Source organism: Pleurodeles waltl, chromosome 1_1, assembly GCF_031143425.1.
Source record: "Pleurodeles waltl isolate 20211129_DDA chromosome 1_1, aPleWal1.hap1.20221129, whole genome shotgun sequence".
Taxonomy (NCBI): Eukaryota; Metazoa; Chordata; class Amphibia; order Caudata; family Salamandridae; genus Pleurodeles; species Pleurodeles waltl.
Window position 1 is genome coordinate 635,398,783 of NC_090436.1, and position 19,967 is coordinate 635,418,749.

General features: G+C 46.3%; 1 protein-coding gene across 4 annotated transcripts in view; it reads right to left on the minus strand.

The window, feature by feature from the left end:
• The window catches only part of YTHDC2 (YTH N6-methyladenosine RNA binding protein C2), a 999,369-nt gene that overhangs the window by 237,157 nt on the left and 742,245 nt on the right, over window positions 1-19,967 (minus strand). For all 4 annotated transcript variants that reach the window (XM_069226524.1, XM_069226522.1, XM_069226518.1 and 1 more), the window contains exon 25: window positions 14,745-14,854. In XM_069226524.1, the coding sequence (XP_069082625.1) occupies window positions 14,745-14,854 (110 nt within the window). The remainder of the gene's footprint in view (window positions 1-14,744; window positions 14,855-19,967) is intronic.

Below are 19,967 nucleotides of genomic sequence, written 5' to 3' on the forward strand. Positions count from 1 at the left end.
CCATCTTGGTCTTAAAAATTATATACAAATTTGAAGTATTTTTATAAAATTGGTCTCACAGTGTGCCTAGTTTTGCACACTACATAGAGGGCCGGCCTCCCACAGGGGCCACCTAAATACTCAATTCAGGAGCATTTAAGGAAGTGCAGAGTAGTAACCAATGGGATACTTACACTAGGGGTAACTACACAACACTATATTACCACTTCCTGTGGGGAGTGGGCATAACCCTGTCCCAGAACGCCTAGTTCCACCAGAAAACAAGATGGTGGAACCCTTCCTCGAAAGTCCACTTCAGTTAGCCCACCATAACGGTGTGGCTAGCCAAACGGTGGTACATACCTACTGACTAGCTACTTTTTCCATCTGTTCTGGTGCCCGGTGGGCAACACCCAGATCTAGGGAAGCCAGGGTTGCATACCAAAGGCAGCAGGGCCTTTAAAGTCTGTGGCCTTGATATGCAGATTCACTAGCCTTCCTGCTGGAATAGGTGATAATAACTTCCTCCAGAGCAGGATTTGTTTCTGGCCTCTGAAAGCGCGGACTCTAACCTCCTGGGGCTTAGAAACCTATCTGTGGTGGCAGGCTGGTCGGGATCAGTCAACCAACATACTAGGAGACTAGAAGGGTTCCGGGGGGGACCCTCTGGGTGTATGTCATAACAAATCCAAGAATGGCACCAGCCTTGCTTTATTAAGACAATGCGTTTGATACCAAACACCATAGAATTCAGTGACGCCATTATGTAGCTGGAGAACTCGTAATGACGAGTGTCGAGTACCTAGCTTAAGATGGCTTCCCGTTCACTTGCAATGTTCAGCAATCGAGCTGAACATCACAGGGTCATATCATCACATTAAAAATAATGCACCCTGCCTTAGGGTTTTAAGGCCTGTTTTGGTGGTGACTTACACATATTTAGATGAAGTGGTCAGGACATGACACACCATGGGTGTACCATGTCATTCATTCATCTGGCCTGCACCAGGACACACCGACTGTAATGGCAGCTGTGTGCAACTTGTTTTAGGGTGGGTCCTTGAGGGTAGTACAATATGCCTGCAGCCCACAGGGACCCTCTCCACTACCAAAGCCCTAGGTACCAGTAGTACCTTTTACGAGGGACTTACAGAAGTAGAGGAATGTGTGCCAGTTGTACACATTTTTCTCTGTTTTTAAGAAAGACTACTGGCATTAGGAACCTGTTTGGCAGAGACCCAGTGCACCTCAGACGAAAAACCTCAGTCCCATTGAGCAAAAAGTGGAAGTGACCATGTCCAAAAAGGGGCACTTTCCTACAACATCTGGCTGCCAGAATACCATCACAGACTTCGGGAAGAAGGTCGAAAGCTATCAACTGTTGCTGCTCAATCTCCACGCATGAAGGTGAACGGTGCGGAGGTTCAGGTGCAGTACCCCCCATGTTGCTGCAACAGAAGATCCTCTCAAAGAGGCAGCCTGATTGGTGAACTAATGCTAAACAGCTCAGGATACCACATCTTCGTACTTACTAGCAGCCACAGGAATAACGTGGGTTCGATCTTCTTGATAACTTTGTGCAGCAGTGGTTTAGGCAGAAAGGCATACAGGAGGCCGGAGCTCCACTCGAGTTGAAAAGCGTCTCAGAACGAGTGTCCTCTTGAACCTCCAGCGTGCTAAACTGCAGACACTGCGCATTCTCTGAAGTGGTGAACAGATCTACCCAAGGCACTCCTCACTGCTAAGGGAGGCTTTGCACCACCTCTGGATGGAGGCAGCTTTCATGAGTTTGTCTGCCCCGGCGTTCAGAGAGCCCACCAGGTGTTGTACCAATAGATGTAGGAGTCTGGCCTGGTTTGTAGTGGGTACCAAAGGTACTTACACCTTATACCAGGTCCAGTTATCCCTTTTTAGTGAAATGAGTCAGTGTCTAGAAGCCAGGCTGTCTAGGGGTAGCTGTAGCTGAGCAGCCAAGGCTTCTATATAGGAGACATGCAAAGCTCATGCAATACCACTGTAGTCACACAGTACCTACACACATGAAAGAAAATACTCAGTGTTACAAAAATAAAAGTACTTTATTTTTAGTGACACAATGGCAAAAATACCTTAGAGACTATACTCCCTTAGGAGATAAATAATATACACAGCATAATATACACTAGAATGCAGAAATAGCTATAAAAACAGTTAGAAAACAGTGTAAGTAGTGAAAATCACAATAGGTTGCAATGGGCTTAGGGGAAACACAAACTATATATTAAAATAGTGGAATGCGAAAGTCGGTTTCCCACCTAGGCAAGTGTAGTGTGTAGAGGGGCGCTGCGAGTGTAAGAAAACACAAAAGGTAAGTAATAGAACCCACCCCAGAGCCTAGGAAAACAGTAGTAAATCACAGTAAGTTTCCTAGAACACACAAGAAGTTGTGATAGAAGATTATGCAAGAACCTGAAGAGACTGCAAGACACCAACAATGGATTCCTGCACCTGAGGACCTGAGGACCTGTGGAAGAAGGGGATCAAGTCCAAGAAGCACTGAAGAGTCCAGGGAGAACAGGAACCCCTGCTAACCCGGATGAAGGTACAAAAGAAGAACCACTGGTGAAGAAGAACAGTCAGTACTGCACCCAAGAAGACGGATGTGGGTTCCTGGTTGGTGCAGATGATGTCCCATGCCGGATGGAAGATTGCAGTCTGGTTTGCGTCGCTGGACTCTGCCAACAAGCCTTGGCAAACTCAAAGTTCGTGGTTAGTGGAAAATGGCACTGCCCGGGGCCAGGAGGGACCTGGTGGCCTCTACCCAGGAGAGGGAGACAGAGGGGTCTCACAACAATTCAGTGAGTCCTCAGGAGACCAGGTAGCGTGCACAGGTGTCCCACAGCACGGGGGCAAAGAAGGTGCAAATAGAGACCTAGTAGATAGGAAGATAATCATAGGAATTGAGCGCTCACAGTAATTCAACACAACCAAAATCGAGTCATAATCTTTGGCACGGGCTCCTGGCAAGAGGATCTTCCTCCCTCCTCTAATGTTTCCAAAGGAAACCAAATAGCGATAAACAGATGTCAGGGCACTCATGAATCAAAAGCTCAATCCTTTATAAATGTTTTTAGTCCAATATTAGTGTTTAGTGCCAGTATCAATAAAATAAATTTTGCCATCGGACCGGGATTCGTGAAAGAAACAGAACTCAATTTATTCTTGAGATAGGAAGTTCATCACAGCAACAATAGCCGTCCTTGAAACCAATATCCATGTAGCAACAACAGCCAACACGTGTTTCGTCCTATGAGACATTAATCTCAAAGACTTCATCAGGGCTGAAATAAATGTAAACAGTGACTACAGTTGTAGTATACACTCATCCAAAGACAGAAACCTGTCTGTGAGGTGGCAGCAACTGGGGCTGCCTGGAAAACCTCAGAAGGCTGCTATGGCAGTACTGGGTGTCCACTGTGGAGCCCCCAGAGTGCATGGGATTGTAAAACCAATACTAGAATCAGTATTGCGGTACAATGCCCAGGTGTTAGCCACCTTACATGGCCACATTCGGAGTTACTACTGTAAAGCTGGACATAGGCGTAAAATGGCGTCCCCCGCACTAACGAAATCCAGGAAAATGGTCCTGGACGACGAGGCGGCACCTCTGCTAGTGCAGGGGTGCCCTAACACACAGGTACTTTGCACCCAGCCTTCAGGGTTGGAAGGCCTGACATATAGGTGACTAATAAGTGACCTGGTGCAGTGTAAATGGCTGTAGAAGCCTTTGCATGGGCTCCCTACGAATGTCAAAAGTAATGCTGCAGGCCATAGGGATCCCCTGGAACACCAATGCCCTGGGTACCTAAGTACCATATACTAGGGACGTATAAAGGGGCCCAGTATACCAATTTGGGATAGAAGAAAAACTGGGTTACCAGTATGTAGTGACAAATTTGGGAAGAGAGAGAGCATAAGCACTGGGATCCTGATTTGCATGATCCCAGTGACACAGTCAAACACACTGACCAACAGGCCAAAATTGAGGGTAACCATGCTAGAAAAAGGCTACTTTCTCACACCAGGAATATGCCCTGACATTCCAGCCCTGTCCAGAGAAGCAGGGACTCTTGAAAAAGGGTCCTTGACCCGACCTGCCCTGTTTGTTAGAGTATCACATGGTGGTGGTGTTGTTCGTGAACACCTGTGTAGGAGGCTGTCTCAGTATATGGTGTAAACCGATGGGTGAGGCACCCTGTAGTGAGTACAGGCAACCCTTAGACATACCTACCCACCTACCTGCTTGCTGGACTACTCACGAAAAATCTTCCGGATCCAGTCTGACACCTGGGGAGAATTTAAAGGAAAGGAATTTGCGGTTAGAAGTCTATCAGGTCTGAAACTGCTTGTGGCCTCCTGTGAAACGCAGGTAACATCTGTGGACAGGTACGACGGTAATGTGGAAGTAAGTGTCCTGCAAGTCCAATGCTACTATCCATTCTCCTGGGCAGACAGAACTTAAGCTAGCCTGAGCATTTTGAATTTCTACTTCTTGAGGAAGAAGTTGAGAGGGCATAGGTCTAAGATAGGACGAAGGTCCCCCATCCTTTTTGAGCACCAGAAAGTAGCAAGAATAGCAACAATGATCGGCTTCAGGCATCAGCACCCTCTCCATGGCTCTCTTGGCCAAGAGAGCTGTCACTTCCTCGCATAGAAATGAAAAGTGGTCTTCCATCAGTCTTTCGCAAGTGGGTGGCATGCGTGGAGGGGAGGTCACAAAGGGGAGGGAGTAGCCACCAAAATCGACTTGCCCAATGAGGAACTTCAGACCCGAAGACGCCATACGAAGAGTGGTCCTGCTGCTATGTTTTCTTTCTTTCTGCAGTACATCTCTAGAACTGCGAGAACCTTCAACACAAAAGACGAGCCGGCCAAACACATTGCACCCGAGCCACCTAGATCGGGTTCACACAAGCCGACTGTGCCCCCTTGCTCTAAAGTCCTGAGTCTCCCTGTGGGTTCTGCCGGCCTTGTCCCCAAGTCCCCCCTTGCAGCCTATGTTCACAGGTGCCCCTTGCTTTCAACCGGAGTAGTATTTGAGGCGACCAACCCGTCCAGCACCTCTGCACCCAGTCATACCTGGGCAGGTAAACTGAAACTGTTGGCGGATCCTTAGATCTTGGCCCCCTAGTACTTTAAGTTCCAAAGGGCACCCACGTACCACTAACCACCAGTACCTGTTTGCAGTATGTGTCTTTCCTCCCTTAGGACAACATTACTGCGTTCATGGATCCCGCCTCCAAACCATTGTCTGTGTATTTTTACTGTTTCTTGTAAAATTAATTACTCTGAAAGTAATTATCTGATACTTATGAATTTGCTGTCTAATCATTTATAAAAAGTATGTTATTTTTATGAATTGGTCTCAGATTTCTTTTTGAGTCTATGTATAATTTATTGACTGTGTGTGCAACAATTGCTTAACACTCCCCTCTGATAAGCCTAAGCTGTTCAACCACACTACCACTAATAGAGCACTTGGAATTATTATAGTAACCTCTGTAAACCAAACTAGGGTCGTCTGGACTTTTTGCATGTGTCCCTAAAGGAAAGCACCCTTTTTGACATGTTTAGTCCCCACTTTTTGCTTGGTTTCTGGTGTGACTTTCACTGTTAGTGCACGGGGTCCCTGCTAAACAGGCCCCCAGTGACAGATATCTTTCCCCACAATTGCACGTGTTTTGCACAACTGGCAAACTCTTAGCTACCAATGGACACTGGTCTCTTGTTACCCCAGACTTCTTGGAGCCTTGGCAGGGGAAGGGACTTTCCAGATCCGGGTGAGGGAGTAGCATAGGTAGTCATCCCACTTCAAAGGTTGGCACCAGGTATAAATACTAGACCCTCAGATCACCACTTTATTATGCTTCTGGACCTGTGGACACTACAGATGAAGGACTGCCCTGTTCCCCAGAGGACTGCTCTGCTGCCTGAGGCGTGTCCTGTTCCCCAAAGGATTGCCTGCTGCTTGAGGCCTGCCTTGTAACACAAAACACTGCCCTATCCCTTGAGGCCTGACCTGCTCTCCAAAGGAAGATTGGGCCTTCTCCCTTCATCTCAGGCTAACCTGAGTGACTAAGTGTCAGTTGGTTGAACTGCTATTCTGAGCTACAGGGTCACAAAAAGCTCGAGAGGTATCCCTGTCTGCCCAAATAATCTCCTGTAACTACACCTGCCTGCATCTGTTTGACTCATGCTCGCCTATGCTTGAGTGAGTCCCTGATCCCCAAGAGTTGCCTATGTAAGCCCTGGACCCTTGGCTGGCATCAAAGTGAACTCCTCGTCAAGAAATGGAGAAATTCTGAAGTGTTGGGCTCATCATGACTGGGCCTACTTGTGCCAAGACTCTGCCACCAGTGACAACTTGCGGCAACGCAACTCTCAGGTGAACACGACTCTCTGTGCGCTACAGCCACAGCCAACGATGACTGCAACATCTGCACTTTGGGCTATAACAACGTCAGCTTGCAGTGACCGCCAACATGAACCTCCAGCAACAAACATCCCGATGCCTAACTTGAGCTTCATGTTACAACAACGACTGTCTGTGATGCTCTCCCTGCGGCCTCCTACCTAACACCTTGACATTGCATAGTCCCGGTTCTAATGAAAGGATTTTTGTCCTTTCAGTATCATTTCATTTATTAAATTTTTATCTATTTTCCTAAATTAGCGTGAGATTTGTCCTGTGCTGTGTTTTCACTTTTACTATTACCGCTTGTGTGCTGCATAAATACTGAGGATCTCACTATACAGGCTGGAGGGCAGGGCTGGGCAGAGACATCCTCTCTAACGATTACTCTGCATGGGGTGAGAGCCCCCCCAGAGGCAGAGGTGAGTGCGGTGGCCCAGATTCTCCCTCGGCCTGGAGCTGCGGGACAGGAGGCCTCTCCAAAGGTGAAGGAGACATCGAATGGAGGCTGAGAGGGCTGCGTGGTGTGCTGCAGAGCATTCCACATCCACTAGGGGCAAGCACCACAGGCAAGGCCTGGCTTATTGAGGGTTGAATTGCCACTGACTTTGCCTCCCATGATTGAGTTGCCGCCCTAAAGGAGCTACTGGACAAGAAGCCAACACTGCCAAAATTGGGCAGTGGAGACTGGGGGAAGAGGGCTCCCCTTTTGGCCCTGGAATAGGGGTGGGCCTGACTTCTGGGGGAAGACGACTGGACATGAGGGGCCCTGACTTGCCTCACACTTGGATGCCCTCTCTATTGCCTAGGCCACTGAAGAGGTGGGTGACAACCTCTGATTGCTTGAAACAGGTGAGTGGCAGTGACTTTTTTCCTCTCTCTTCCCTTCCCCTTACCCCCAACAGTGACACTGCTGACCACGGAGCTAAGGATGAGCAGAGGCTGTGTTCCCCGGTGCTTCTACTGACACCGCAATTGACCCCTGCCTCCTACATTCCTTGGAGCCACATCACTTCAGCGGGGGTGAACAGGCTTGGTGGCATCATCCAGCTGTGGTCATGCTTGCCCGCACGCTGCGAAAACCACCTGGCAGGACATGCCTGGTGGGTATTGAGGAGTCCGTAACCCCTGACCAGTGTTACTGGGAAGAGGAGGTACCCTAGGGTGATATTTGACACAGCAGGCCTGCAGCAATCCTGATGGTGTACAAGGGCCCCGAGTGAGAGCCAGCGGGGTGATGTACTGGCGGTAAGGGATTCCTGCTGGTTTCCCTGATAGCCCTTACAGAGGGTCATGCTGATGGCACAGTCATCTCAGCAGGGCAGTGTGGAGTCACATTTCAGCCATAGTGTTGGACTTCTGGGGCCTCCCTCCTGCCTTTTTCTCTTAGCTGTTAATCCTATCATGGCAAAAGACAAGCCCTCCATCTCCCATCCTGCAGGCAATCCAGACCTCAAGGAAACCTTGGACGGGAAGATGGGGGAGCTAGAAGTAGACTTATCCATGATCTGACAGGAACTATAGAATACAGTGGCCAGGGCCACCAAAGTGGAGGGTAGAGTCACCAAAACTGAATAAACGGCCAAATCGTGTGAATCCAGACACTCCCCCCTACAAAGTCTCGTCAGTCACTTGAAGGAATGGGTGGAAGACTCAGAGGGACCCTTGCAACACAACAACTTGCGCATTATGGGCATCCCTGAGGGGGCAGAAGCCTCAACACCGACTTTATTAATCTCTGACTGGCTTAAGAGCTGGGTGCCTGCCTCAGAGGTGTTGGCTTGCTTCATCGTAGAAAGGGTACACAGAGCACTAACTGCAAAACCCCCAGTGGGATCCCCGCCTCACCCCTTCATATCATGAGTCCTAAAATACACAGATGAGATGCAGTCCTTCAGGTGGCATGCGGGAAGAAGCCCCTGGTATTCCAATCTTCTCCAGTAATGATTTTCCCAAACTACACTCTGAAGGTGCAACAACAGAGGCAGTCCAACATGGCAGTGAAACAAAAACTCAGAGCTGTGAACAATCAATATATGCTCCTCTTCCTGGCCTGCTTGAAGGTTATTTACCAAGACAAGACTCTGTTCTTTCATACACCAGAAGTGGCCAGGGTGGAAGATCAGTCCAACCTACAAAGTGGAAGCACCAGCTCACTGGGGGGGGGGGGGGGAGGGTGCTTTGCCTCTTCTGCTGAGTGGAACATGTCTCCCCAACACACACTGTGTCACTGCAAGCATAGGGCTTGATCTCTGAAGCTGGGGAGGAACCACACCAGGGGTGGGCCTGGAGCAAACGATACAGCAGTCTTGCAAAAGAGGACAGACTCTGACTTGTTACTGCCCTTGCAGGAACCCTCAACTTGACTTGTCTTGACTTGTTCACACAGACTTGGCAGGGGCCTGCATATGTTGGTGAGAAGGCTTGGTTAGGGGATGGGAAGCATTCCATGCCCCACAAACAGTTTTCTTTTATGGGTGTGAGTCCTTTGGGGACTGGGCAGGGGGATTGGGGGGGGGGGTTGGGCGGGGGCTACATGATAGAGGAGAGATACATGTCAGGTTAGCCCAGTTGGCTACTGTCCCTAGTTGCATCACAACAGGTACTTTACGTTGGTGAAGTATGGGTTGGGTGTTAGGGATACTTAAGGATGAGTGGGGGGAGTTTTGGTTTAGACTCAGCTTCAGTACGCCTAGAGGCATTCACTCGGCAGTCGCACAGCCGCACCACATTTAAAACATGCACACTGCCACTGGGGCGCTCCCATATCAGGAAAAGACTGACTCACAGGAACACATGTCAGGGGAGGCTTTGCGTTCTCTCGTAAAATGTCAGTGGCATGCCAGATAAGATCAACAGGGGTGTCATTTTGAAGGTGCCCACAAGTTAGAGCCCGACATTTTGATGCTCCAAGAAACACATCCCATGGGCAATCACTGCCCCTATCTGGCTTAACAAGGGTACTTGCAGGTGTTCAACATGGGATTTCACGGGGCTCGAGGGGCGTTGCTACCCTCATCTGTCGACGTAACCCCCTCCTGGTGTTCAAAGCTTGGCATGATGCCCTGGGTTCAATATGTGACAGTAACTGGCACTCTTCAGGAGTCCCCGATCTCACCTGTCTGTGTCTATTTTCCCCCCGCCTCAATAAAACAAACTTTTTAAATCTGTTGAGAAGGAAAAATGCTGGCAATTAACCCAAATCACTTGTTATAATTATGTTTAACCCCACCGGTACCTGGGGTTCCCGCGTGCCCTGGACGAGACCAGCTCGCCCTGCACCCAGCCCACGTGGGGAGTGCTAGCGCTCCTCCCGTGGGCCTCCCTCCCACACCCCCCAGTTGGGGATGGATGAGGAATTGCTTCCCCTTCCACCGACCCCTCCCTTGGCAATCTGATTATGTCAGCGTGCTCACAGCACATCAGAAGCTGCCAAGGACGCGGTGGAAGCCATTTGCTTCCAGCATGTCGGCAGGAGAGGACTTCTTAAGGTAAGTCTCTCTCTTTTTGGGGTTTTGGGGGGGGTGGAGAACAGACACAGGGGAAAAGGTTTTTCTTTCCCCCTGTGCTTGTTTTCAGTGGATTCCTGCTCCGCGATCGCAGGCGGGCCCGCGATCGTGGAGCAGGAATTCCCACTAGGCACCAGGGATTTCCTTTTAGTTTTATTTAGGGGAAAGGGTCGCTCTCCTGGGGGGCAATTTTAAATCCTGTTTCGGCCCACCTGGGGGCAGATCGGCCATGTTTTTGGCTCATGTCGCCCCCGGGGGGGCGTGGAATTAGTATTGGCCATTTCTGCAGAAACCACCAATACGCCAGGGCTTTTTTTTCCCCCCTTTTTTTGTTTTGTGCTGGGAGTGCCCCCTTTTCGTCCCCTTTGCCAAGGGTGGCCAGCTAAAGGGGCACAGAGCTGTTGGCTATTTCTTCCCCCCTTGGGGGCAGATCCGCCTATTTTTTTTCAGCCCATCTGCCCCCAAGGGGGGCAGAATCCACTTAGGCACCAGGGATCTTGTGTGTGTGTTTTGTGTGTGTGTGGGGGGGGGGGGGGGGGTGTCACCTTTGGCAAGTGTCTCCCCCCAAAGGGGGCACGTTACTGATGGCCATTTCTTCCTTCCTTGGAGGCAGATCGGGCTATTTGTTTTAGGCCTGTCTGCCCCCAAGGAGGCAGAAGCCAGCAAGACGTGAGGGATTTTTTTTTTTGTTCCACTTAGTTTTTTTCTGCTGGGGCACCCCCTTTTGCCCCCTTTGGCAAGGATCGTCCCCCCAAACAGGGTACGGAGCTGTTGGCCATTTCTGCCCCTCTTGGGGGTAGATCAGCTTATTTTGTTTAGGCCCATCTGCCCCCAAGGGGGGCAGAAGCCACTTAGGCACCAGGGACAATTTCTAAGTTCTTGGTGGCGGGGTGTTTGTCAACTGGCAAAGTATTTATATTTGTGATTATAACACTTTATTTCTTCTTTTTGTTCTAGTTCAAAGCTTTTGCTTCCTTTACTGTGGATCTTTTTGGCAGTAGTTGTCCTGCGGTTTGCATAGTTGCATGTTTTAGGTAAGTAAAAGCAATTTACTCCAAAGGAGTATTGTTGACATTCATGAATGACATGTTTGTACGTGGTGTACTAAATGCAGGATTGTGTGTGAAATTGTCCTTAGATTTGAGCACGATGATATTTGTGTTGTCATATGTCTAATTTGCTTTTTTCTTTTTAGTGGGATATCATTTATGATTGCTGTGTCTGTGCAGAGTAGTTGCTGGTGAGTAGCTTTTTCAGGCTTTTATTGTGTTCAAGCATTGTTCACCTGAGTCAAGGATGAAATTTGTTACATTTCAGGAGTCAGTGATAGAGAGCCACATTGGGGTGAAACAGGCAAGAGTTCCTAGAGTAGCAGTGGTGGAGGAGGTGGCTAGATTGAAAGATTGCCACTTTCCAGATCACATTCCTCCCACTCCCAAAAAAGACTTGCCCACTAAGAAATGTAGAGTATGTGCCCGAAGAGGTATCCAGAGGGAGAGTCGGATGTACTGCCCCGATTGCCCTTCAAAGCTTGGGCTGTGTGTGGCCGGCTGTTTCAGGAGTTACCACACGAAGAAACTTTTTGGGGAAATACCGTGAGCGTAAACTGCCTATTTTATATTTTCATATGTTCAGTTTCACGGTTGGCATTACTGTCATGTATTTAGTTAGAGCTTTTGTGTTTGTAGTTTTGAACTTATTTTATAATTAGTTAGTGGTTTCTTTGATGTTTATAAAGAAAAAAAGTGATGGAGGTGTGTGTGGGGTGGCGCTTGGCTGGCGATGCGCATGGGGTGGCGCTTGGCTGGTGGTGTGTGTGTGGGGTGGCGCTTGGCTGGCGGTGCCAGCCAAACATCAGTCCACACACTCCCATCAGCTAGTGTGATTGCTGTATCAGGCATGTGGGCGTATGTAAGTGATGGGCCCTGGAGTGGTGCTGTCTTTCGATGCGAGTGTTGTAATGTGCTGGGCCCGTGGCTGGCGGCGTGAATGGTCTTCTGCATGTCATGTATGAAAGGTGTGTGAATGCACTGTAAAAGAGTTGGTGCCTTGATGCGGCTTTACAGCTCACGAGCTGTGAGTCATTGGTTCAGTTTTTTGGTCTTTCACTTATTAACAGTGCAGTTCACTTTTGTGAAATCTCTTGGTAATAAAATTTGATTTACTGAACCATCACTTACCCTCGTGCCAAATCCAACCAGCATGTGTGGTAAAAATGACAAAACCTGCTCCGCTGTAATCAGGCGTTGCAGCACACTTGTGACATGCTAGCTGTCTCAGGTGGGACCCCGATGATGAAGCATGCCACCAACTTGGTTGGTGGGTGAGGGGTCTTTTTCACATAACCTAAGTGCGTTTCTTTTCACAATTTTAGTGTTTGGCACATCACAGACATACGTGGACACATCAAAATGATTACAAAACTACCTGTGTTTGGGGGGGAGGTGGCACCTATGTTTTTGGTCCTGGGTGCGGCCTCATCTAGGGAAACCTACCAAACCCAGACATTTTTTTAAACTAGACACCCCAAGGAGTCCAGGGAGGTGTGGCTTGCGTGGATCCCCCAACATTTTCTTACCCAGACTCCTCTGCAAACCTCACAATTTGCTTAAAAAAGCATATTTTCCTGACTTTTCTTTGTAGGATCACCGCTCCCCAGCGTTTCCCTCAGTCTCCCAAGTAAAATGACACCTCACTTGTGTGGGTCCCCAAAGCAGAGTCAGCCTAAAAATGTATTTAAAAAAAATGAAGTGCTTATCAACTCGCTGTGGAATATCCTCAATCTCTACAGGTTTTTGGCCTTTTTCTGATGCAGGCACCTGGCCCACCCACACATGTGAGGTATCATTTTTATCGGGAGACTTGGGGGAACGCTGGGTGGAAGGAAATTTGTGGCTCCTCTCAGATTCCAGAACTTTCTGTCACCGAAATGTGAGGAAAAAGTGTTTTTTTAGCCAAATTTTGAGGTTTGCAGAGGATTCTGGATTCCCCTAGGTCTCTAGTTTTAAAAAATGCACAGGTTCGGTAGGTTTCCCTAGGTGCTAGCTGAGCTAGAGGCCAAAATCCACAGGTAGGCACTTTGCAAAAACCACCTGTGTTTTCTGTGGAACAATGTGATGGGTCCACGTTGAGTTTTGGGGCATTTCCTGTTGCGTGCACTAGGCCTACCCCCACAAGTGAGGTATCATTTTTATCGGGAGACATGGGGGAACACTGGGTGGAAGGAAATTTGTGGCTCTTCTCAGATTCCAGAACTTTCTGTCACCGAAATGTGAGAAAAAGTGTTTTTTAGTCCAATTTTGAGGTTTGCAAAGGATTCTGGGTAACAGAACATGGTGAGAGCCCCACAAGTCACCCCATCGGGGATTCCCCTAGGTCTCTAGTTTTCAAAAATGCACTTGTTTGGTAGGTTTCCCTAGTTGCCGGTTGACCTAGAGGCCAAAATCCACAGGTAGGCACTTTGAAAAAAACACCTCTGTTTTCTTTGGGAAAATGTGATGTGTCCACGTTGTGTTTTGCGCCATTTCCTGTTGCAGGCGCTAGGCCTACCCACACAAGTGAGGTACCAATTTGTATCGGGAGACATGGGGTAACATAGAATAGCAAAACAAGTATTATTGCCCATTGTCTTTCTCTACATTTTTTCCTTCCAAATATAAGAGAGTGTGTAAAAGAGACGTCTATTTGAGAAATGCCCTGTAATTCACATGCTAGTATGGGCGCCCCGGAATTCAGAGATGTAGAAATAACCACTGCTCCTCAACATCTTATCTTGTGCCCATTTTGGAAATACAAAGGTTTTCTTGATACCTATTTTTCACTCTTTATATTTCAGCAAATGAATTGCTGTATACCCGGTATAGAATGAAAACCCACTGCAAGGTGCAGCTTGTTTCTTGGCTCTAGGTACCTAGGGTTCTTGATGAACCTACAAGCCCTATATATCCCCGCAACCAGAAGAGTCCAGCAGACGTAACGGTATATTGCTTTAAAAAATCTGACATCGCAGGGAAAAGTTACAGAGTAAAATGTAGAGAAAAATGGCTGTTTTTTAACCTCAATTTCAATATTTTTTTATTTCATTTGTTATTTTCTGTAGGAAACCCTTGTAGGATCTACAACAATTACCCATTGCTGAATTCAGAATTTTGTCAACTTTTCAGAAATGTTTAGGTTTCTGGGATCCAGCATTGGTTTCACATCCATTTCTGTCACTGACTGGAAGGAGGCTGAAAGCACAACAAAATCGTAAAAATGGGGTATGTCCCAGGAAAATGCCAAAATTGTTTTGAAAAATTGGGTTTTTTGATTCAAGTCTGCCTGTTCCCGAAAGCTGGTGATTTTAGCACCACAAACCCTTTGTTGATGCCATTTTCAGGGTAAAAAACCACAAGCCTTCTTCTGCAGCCCTTTTTACCATTTTTTTTTTTTTTTTTAGAAAAAACGAAATCCTCACTCTATTTTGGCTAATTTCTTGGCCTCCTTCAGGGAAACACACAAAGTCTGCGTACCTCTAGAATCCCTAGGATGTTGGGAAAAAAAGGACGCAAATTTGGCGTGGGTAGCTTATGTGGACAAAAAGTTTTGATGGCCTAAGCGCGCCCTGCCCCAAATAGCCAAAAAAAAGGCCTGCCACCTGAGGGGGGAAAAGGCCTGGCACCTGAGGGGGGAAAAGGCCTGGCAGCGAAGGGGTTAAACAAAAAAAATTATTTACCCAAAAGGACGAAAACCAAATAATTTCCCTTTTTAAAGTAACAAGATAAATGCTACTAATTTACATGTAGAAGTAAATGTATTATACATGCCTCAGGATCTACTTTAAAAGTCAGCCATTCATCTAGCTTCAGTGTGGCCAGATTTGCAGTAGTCCTGTCCTCCATTTCACTGTCACTACTGTCGTTGGTAACACCATCCACTAGATTGCCAGGAACACAAAATGAAAACAAAAATATAAATGACATAATTTTGTAAGCAAAGGTTGGCTGCAATATTGTTGTATTTTAACATTTATTTACAGGTTTCAAAAATAAAATCCATCTGTACAATATTTAAAAAAACAGGGCTTTTGAATGAGTTAGAGTTATTTGCATTACCATGTGCACAAACTAGAAAAATATAAACGTGGCAATATACAATAAAATAACGTTAAAATAAAATGTGTTACACGACATTTACTTAATGAACGAAAAAGCGGTCTTCTACTTTGCCTGTGCATTTTACTTGAAAAGTAATGTGAGACACATTTCGATACTTTTCTATCCATGTCCAAATATAAAACATGCATATGTACTGATAAGTTTCGAAAGGGGCTACAGATGAAAACCTGCAAGCACACCAACTGTGGCGCAGATGTTTTTTTTGGGTTAGCGTCATATTCCATTTGTAAACAACAAAAGGAAAATGATAAGCTGATCAATCTATCCTTCTAGGGGTTCAGCAACAACAGCATTATCTAAAAAAAGATAATAAAAAAAATAGTGTTTTCTAATTCATCCATTGAGACAAAACATTGTTTTTATTACAAAGTCAATGTCATAAGAATACATCATAGGTAACTTTACGTCATTAAGCTCAGTCACAAACTTGAAATGGCGATGCTTTAATGGTGTGGTGTTTATCTGAAGCACAGATATGTAGTGCTATAAACGACATCAGTGTGGACCTGAGAAGACTGGTTTTGTGAGGTTACCAGTGTTGTAAGCAAATTGTAGTGCATCCTATGAAGTATACAGAGTCTATAAAAAGAGAGGTCTGAGAAATAAAGACTGAAAAATACAGTACACAAAGTATAAAGAAGTAAAACCAGCATTGTCTCGCCTGTGACTCTTACTGGCTTTGCCAGTGTCTTTCGTCCCCCAGATGACGAACGTGTGTGTGTAGGTGATCTTCCAGTAATTGTTTTTCTTTTAAAACAGTGCCAACAAGGAAGATATTCATAGGATTAGGGCGCTCACAGTAAATCCATCAAAGTAATGATACATTCTGTTCATGGCACGGTGCTCCTGGCAAGAGGATCTTCCTTAATCCTCCAATGTTTCAAGGGAAACAAACAGTAAAAGAACAGATGTCAGAGTATGCTGCTCGGTGATACTGGGACGCTGCGGGGTGAATTGGCCGCGCGGTTGGTTCCCCACGTTTACTTTGATAGATTTCATCTGAGAGATACGAACGGAGACTACCTCGATGTAATGGTTGTTTTGGATTGAATATATGGCATAAAGCCCTGATGAAGTCCTTAAGAGAGCAACTTCTCATAGGATGAAACACGTGGTGGCTGTACTTATGGAGGATATTAGAACATTATGAATAAAACTGGACTCTGAGACAAACACGAGTTTGTTGTCAATTTACGAAGAAGATTGGATACATTAGTAACTTCTAATTATGATATCATGAGTGCTCTGACATCTGTTCTTTTATTGTTTTTCTTTTAGTTTGAGAAAAAAAAATACACAATGGCTGGCATGTGTACGCACACATATGCAGTATTCTCTAAAAAATAAACTTTGTCTCAGTTAAAAAAAAATATTTAAAGATGTTCACCACACATGCATGTGTACATGTGACAGTTTTCTTGTAATGATTTTTCTTACACTAAACGAAGTGAACCAAAGTTAGCATTTTGCCCTTCTACTAGGGGTTGAGACAATTATTTAGATTGTAAATATCCATGATCTTACACTGCTCCCCTCCATAGTTCCTTAGATGGTGTAGTTGCAGTAGTATCACGTCCCAATTTCGGGGGAATGGCCCTGTTCGACTGTTCTTAAGGAGAGGAATCTCTCTGCTTTCTGCGGATGTTTGGAATGCAGACGGTGGCAGAGGAGGCCTGGAGGGAGGAGGATGTAGCAATTGCTGAACATACATATTTACATGTCCAATGCCTAGGTCTTATTAGTGATAGAATCTCGAAAAATTGCACGAGTCCAAAGATTCTTGGAGGGAGCACCTCAACCACAACTTACCATGTCATTGTTCATGACAGGCAATTTATCCAGACCAGGGAGGAGGAAAGTGCTGCTGTCAAACTTATAACATAACCAGTCTCCTGGCTGCCGGTTGCTGGTCATAGCTTTTCTTCACCACTAAGGACCGATATGTATTGGATAATCTGAATCCACCGCTGACAATGGAGAGGAAACCTTCCACCCTGGCATAGAGCGGGCCTCCAGATAGAGGTAGGAAATCCACAAAGAGGTAACTAATACACCTTGGACTCAGTTGATGCTTGGGAAATGTGTCTGTTTCCCCATTCAACTGGCTCCGTTTGAATGTCCGCATTATGATTTACAAAAGGTCCAGCTGGGATTTTGGGTTGAAATGACTTCTGAGTCTTAGAAGTCTGCAAACTCTTTGCCACTTTAAAAAGATTAAGAGGCCTGGACTACACCACTTGCCCGGTACAGGCTGGAGAATCTCGCACATCATGGCCTCAAAACGTTCTCCTCATTGAGGGGGAAGTCAATTACTTTATCCTGGGCATCCAGATTCAGGTCCAAAGATTTACTATATTAACAACAACAGGAACAGACAGGTGTGGATTGTCCTGGCAGCCATGTCAGTGAGCTACAGAGACTTAAGCAGCTTAAACTTTCAGCTTCCTTGCGCAGAACAAAATGTAGTAAGGAGGCACAGCATTTAAATTGTGCCAGAAGTGAAGACCACAGCTGACAGTGGCAACAATGATCTGCAGACAGTGAGCAAATGTTGCAAGTAATGTTATCCTGCCAAATCATGGAAGCCTGCTGGGGTGAGTAGGTACCCCACATCTATCACTTCTCCTTGCTGCCATGCAGCACCAGGTGCTAGGAACCAATGCTAAAGTTGCTGCTGAGTCTGCGTAGCCCAGCTGAGTACTCAGAGTGCAGCTTGTTAGCCCTGAAGGCAATTTATCTCCCAAGAGAAGATTCCACTGGGACTGTGATACTGGACAAATGGTACCTGTGTGGTAACTGGACTTCTGGCCGGCTTGAGAGGACTTCTAAGGACGACTTCTATGACCAGTATCGTCCCACCAAGCTGTGGACCAAGGAGATGCCACAGGAAAACCCTTGTCAACTGCATCGCATCCACAGCATCCTTGAGCATCTTCACCATCCTGAATGCCTTGCATTAGGAGCACTTTCATACGAATCCATGGCATGGATAGAATGCCAGGAACTGACTATATTCTGCTTCTTTTCTGGAGGTAACTGTTTCTGAGGGCCTCGCTGGTCCTCCTGACTAGGTCCACATTACAGTTGATCACCTAAAGTATCTCAAAGTATCTCATACTTACCCAAGTTTTTCTTGAAAACATTTCTAAGTCTCAAACCAATGCTTGTTCACGTAAAAAGTGCATAATTAACGTACCTTGTAAATTCTGTATCTCTGGAAACCTCTGGAAGATCTTTTTTATTTTGGTGTCTAAAAGTACAAATTACTTTTATAAATTGGTGTTGGATTTCCTGGGTGTCTCCTGTATTTCATCTTCAATTATTTTAGTGCTGTTTAAATGCTTTACATTTGTTCCTTTGTGTAAGCCTGGCTGCTCAGAGCCACAACTACCCAGGATTGAGCTAAGGGGTTTACAAACAAAACCTACTGGTCTTAAAGGGTTTGGAAGTGCATTACACAATGAGGTTGTATAACTGCACCATATAATACACCCATTTCCTCACAAAATGTAGAAGTTACTTACCTTCAGTAATGCCTTATCTGGCAGAGGCATATTCTAGTTGTAGATTTCTTACCTTAAAATTTCCCCAGGCATCAGTCTGGATTCAGAGATTTTTCTTGAGCAATACCCCTTTGTGTCCGTCGCGGGTGTTGTGTGCACCGGTTATGAAGCTGTGGGTCCTATATAGGCAGCACCCTAGTGCGCTGACGTCAGTTTTCTTTTCTGGACTTTCCATGCCAGAAGCACAGAGCCATTAAGAACACTGACCACTAGTGCATCAAAACTAGGGCCCAGAAAGGTAAGTCCCTGTCCCTAGAAATCAGTTCGCAGATCAGTGAGGATGCGTGGGTCAGCAGGGAATCTGGAAACAGAATATGTCTCTACCAGATAAGGCGTTACCGAAGGTAAGTAATTTGATCATCTGATAGAGACTTCTAGTTACAGATTCCTTACCTTAGATTAGATATTCAAGCAATACCATCCCCTGAGGTGGGTCTTTGATCCAAGATCATACTAGGAAGCCCTTCAGGACTGAATGGGTAAAGTACCTGTCCCTACTGACCTGAGTGAATAGGCATCAGTGTTTGGTGAATGTGTAAGGGAGGCCCACATTGCTGACTGACAGATGTCCAGGACTGGAAATCTGTCTCCTAATGCAGTGGCTGCAGGTGTCGCTCTGGTAGACTGAGTGCACAAACCCTCCAAGGGTTGCTTCTTAGCCAATGCGTAGCACATTTTAATGCACAGAACAACCCATCTGGAGATGGCTCTTTTCTGCAACGCTTGGCCTTTCTTTACACCAACATAACCCACAAAGAGTTGCTCATCCACCCGGAACTCTTTGGTACGATCAAGGTAGAAAGCCAATGCTCTTTTTTGGTCCAAACAGTGGAGTCTCTCCTCTTCCTCAGAAGGATGTGGGGGTGCATAGAAGGTAGGCAAGGTAATGGATCGACCTCCATGACAGGGTGTAACTACCTTAGGGAGGAAAGAAGCCCTAGTGTGAAGCACTACTTTAACCAGATAGATGGTGATGTAGGGAGGCTTAGATGACAATGCCTGTAGCTCACTCACCCTGCGGGAACTGGTAATGGCCACAAGGAAGGCTGTTTTTAATGTCAGAAGTCTTAGAGGAGAATTATGGAGCGGCTCAAAAGGAACACACTTTAGAAAGGTTAGAACCAAATTTAAATCCCATTGGGGCATGATGAAAGGGGATGGAGGAAGCACGTGGGTAAGGTCCTTAAGGAACTTAATAAAAATTGGAGACTTAAAGAGGGTTGACCAAGTAGCCTAAAAAATTTAGAGATAGCAGATAGATAACCTTTGACGGTGCCCTAAGGAGACTCCTCTTAAGCCAAAGAAAGCA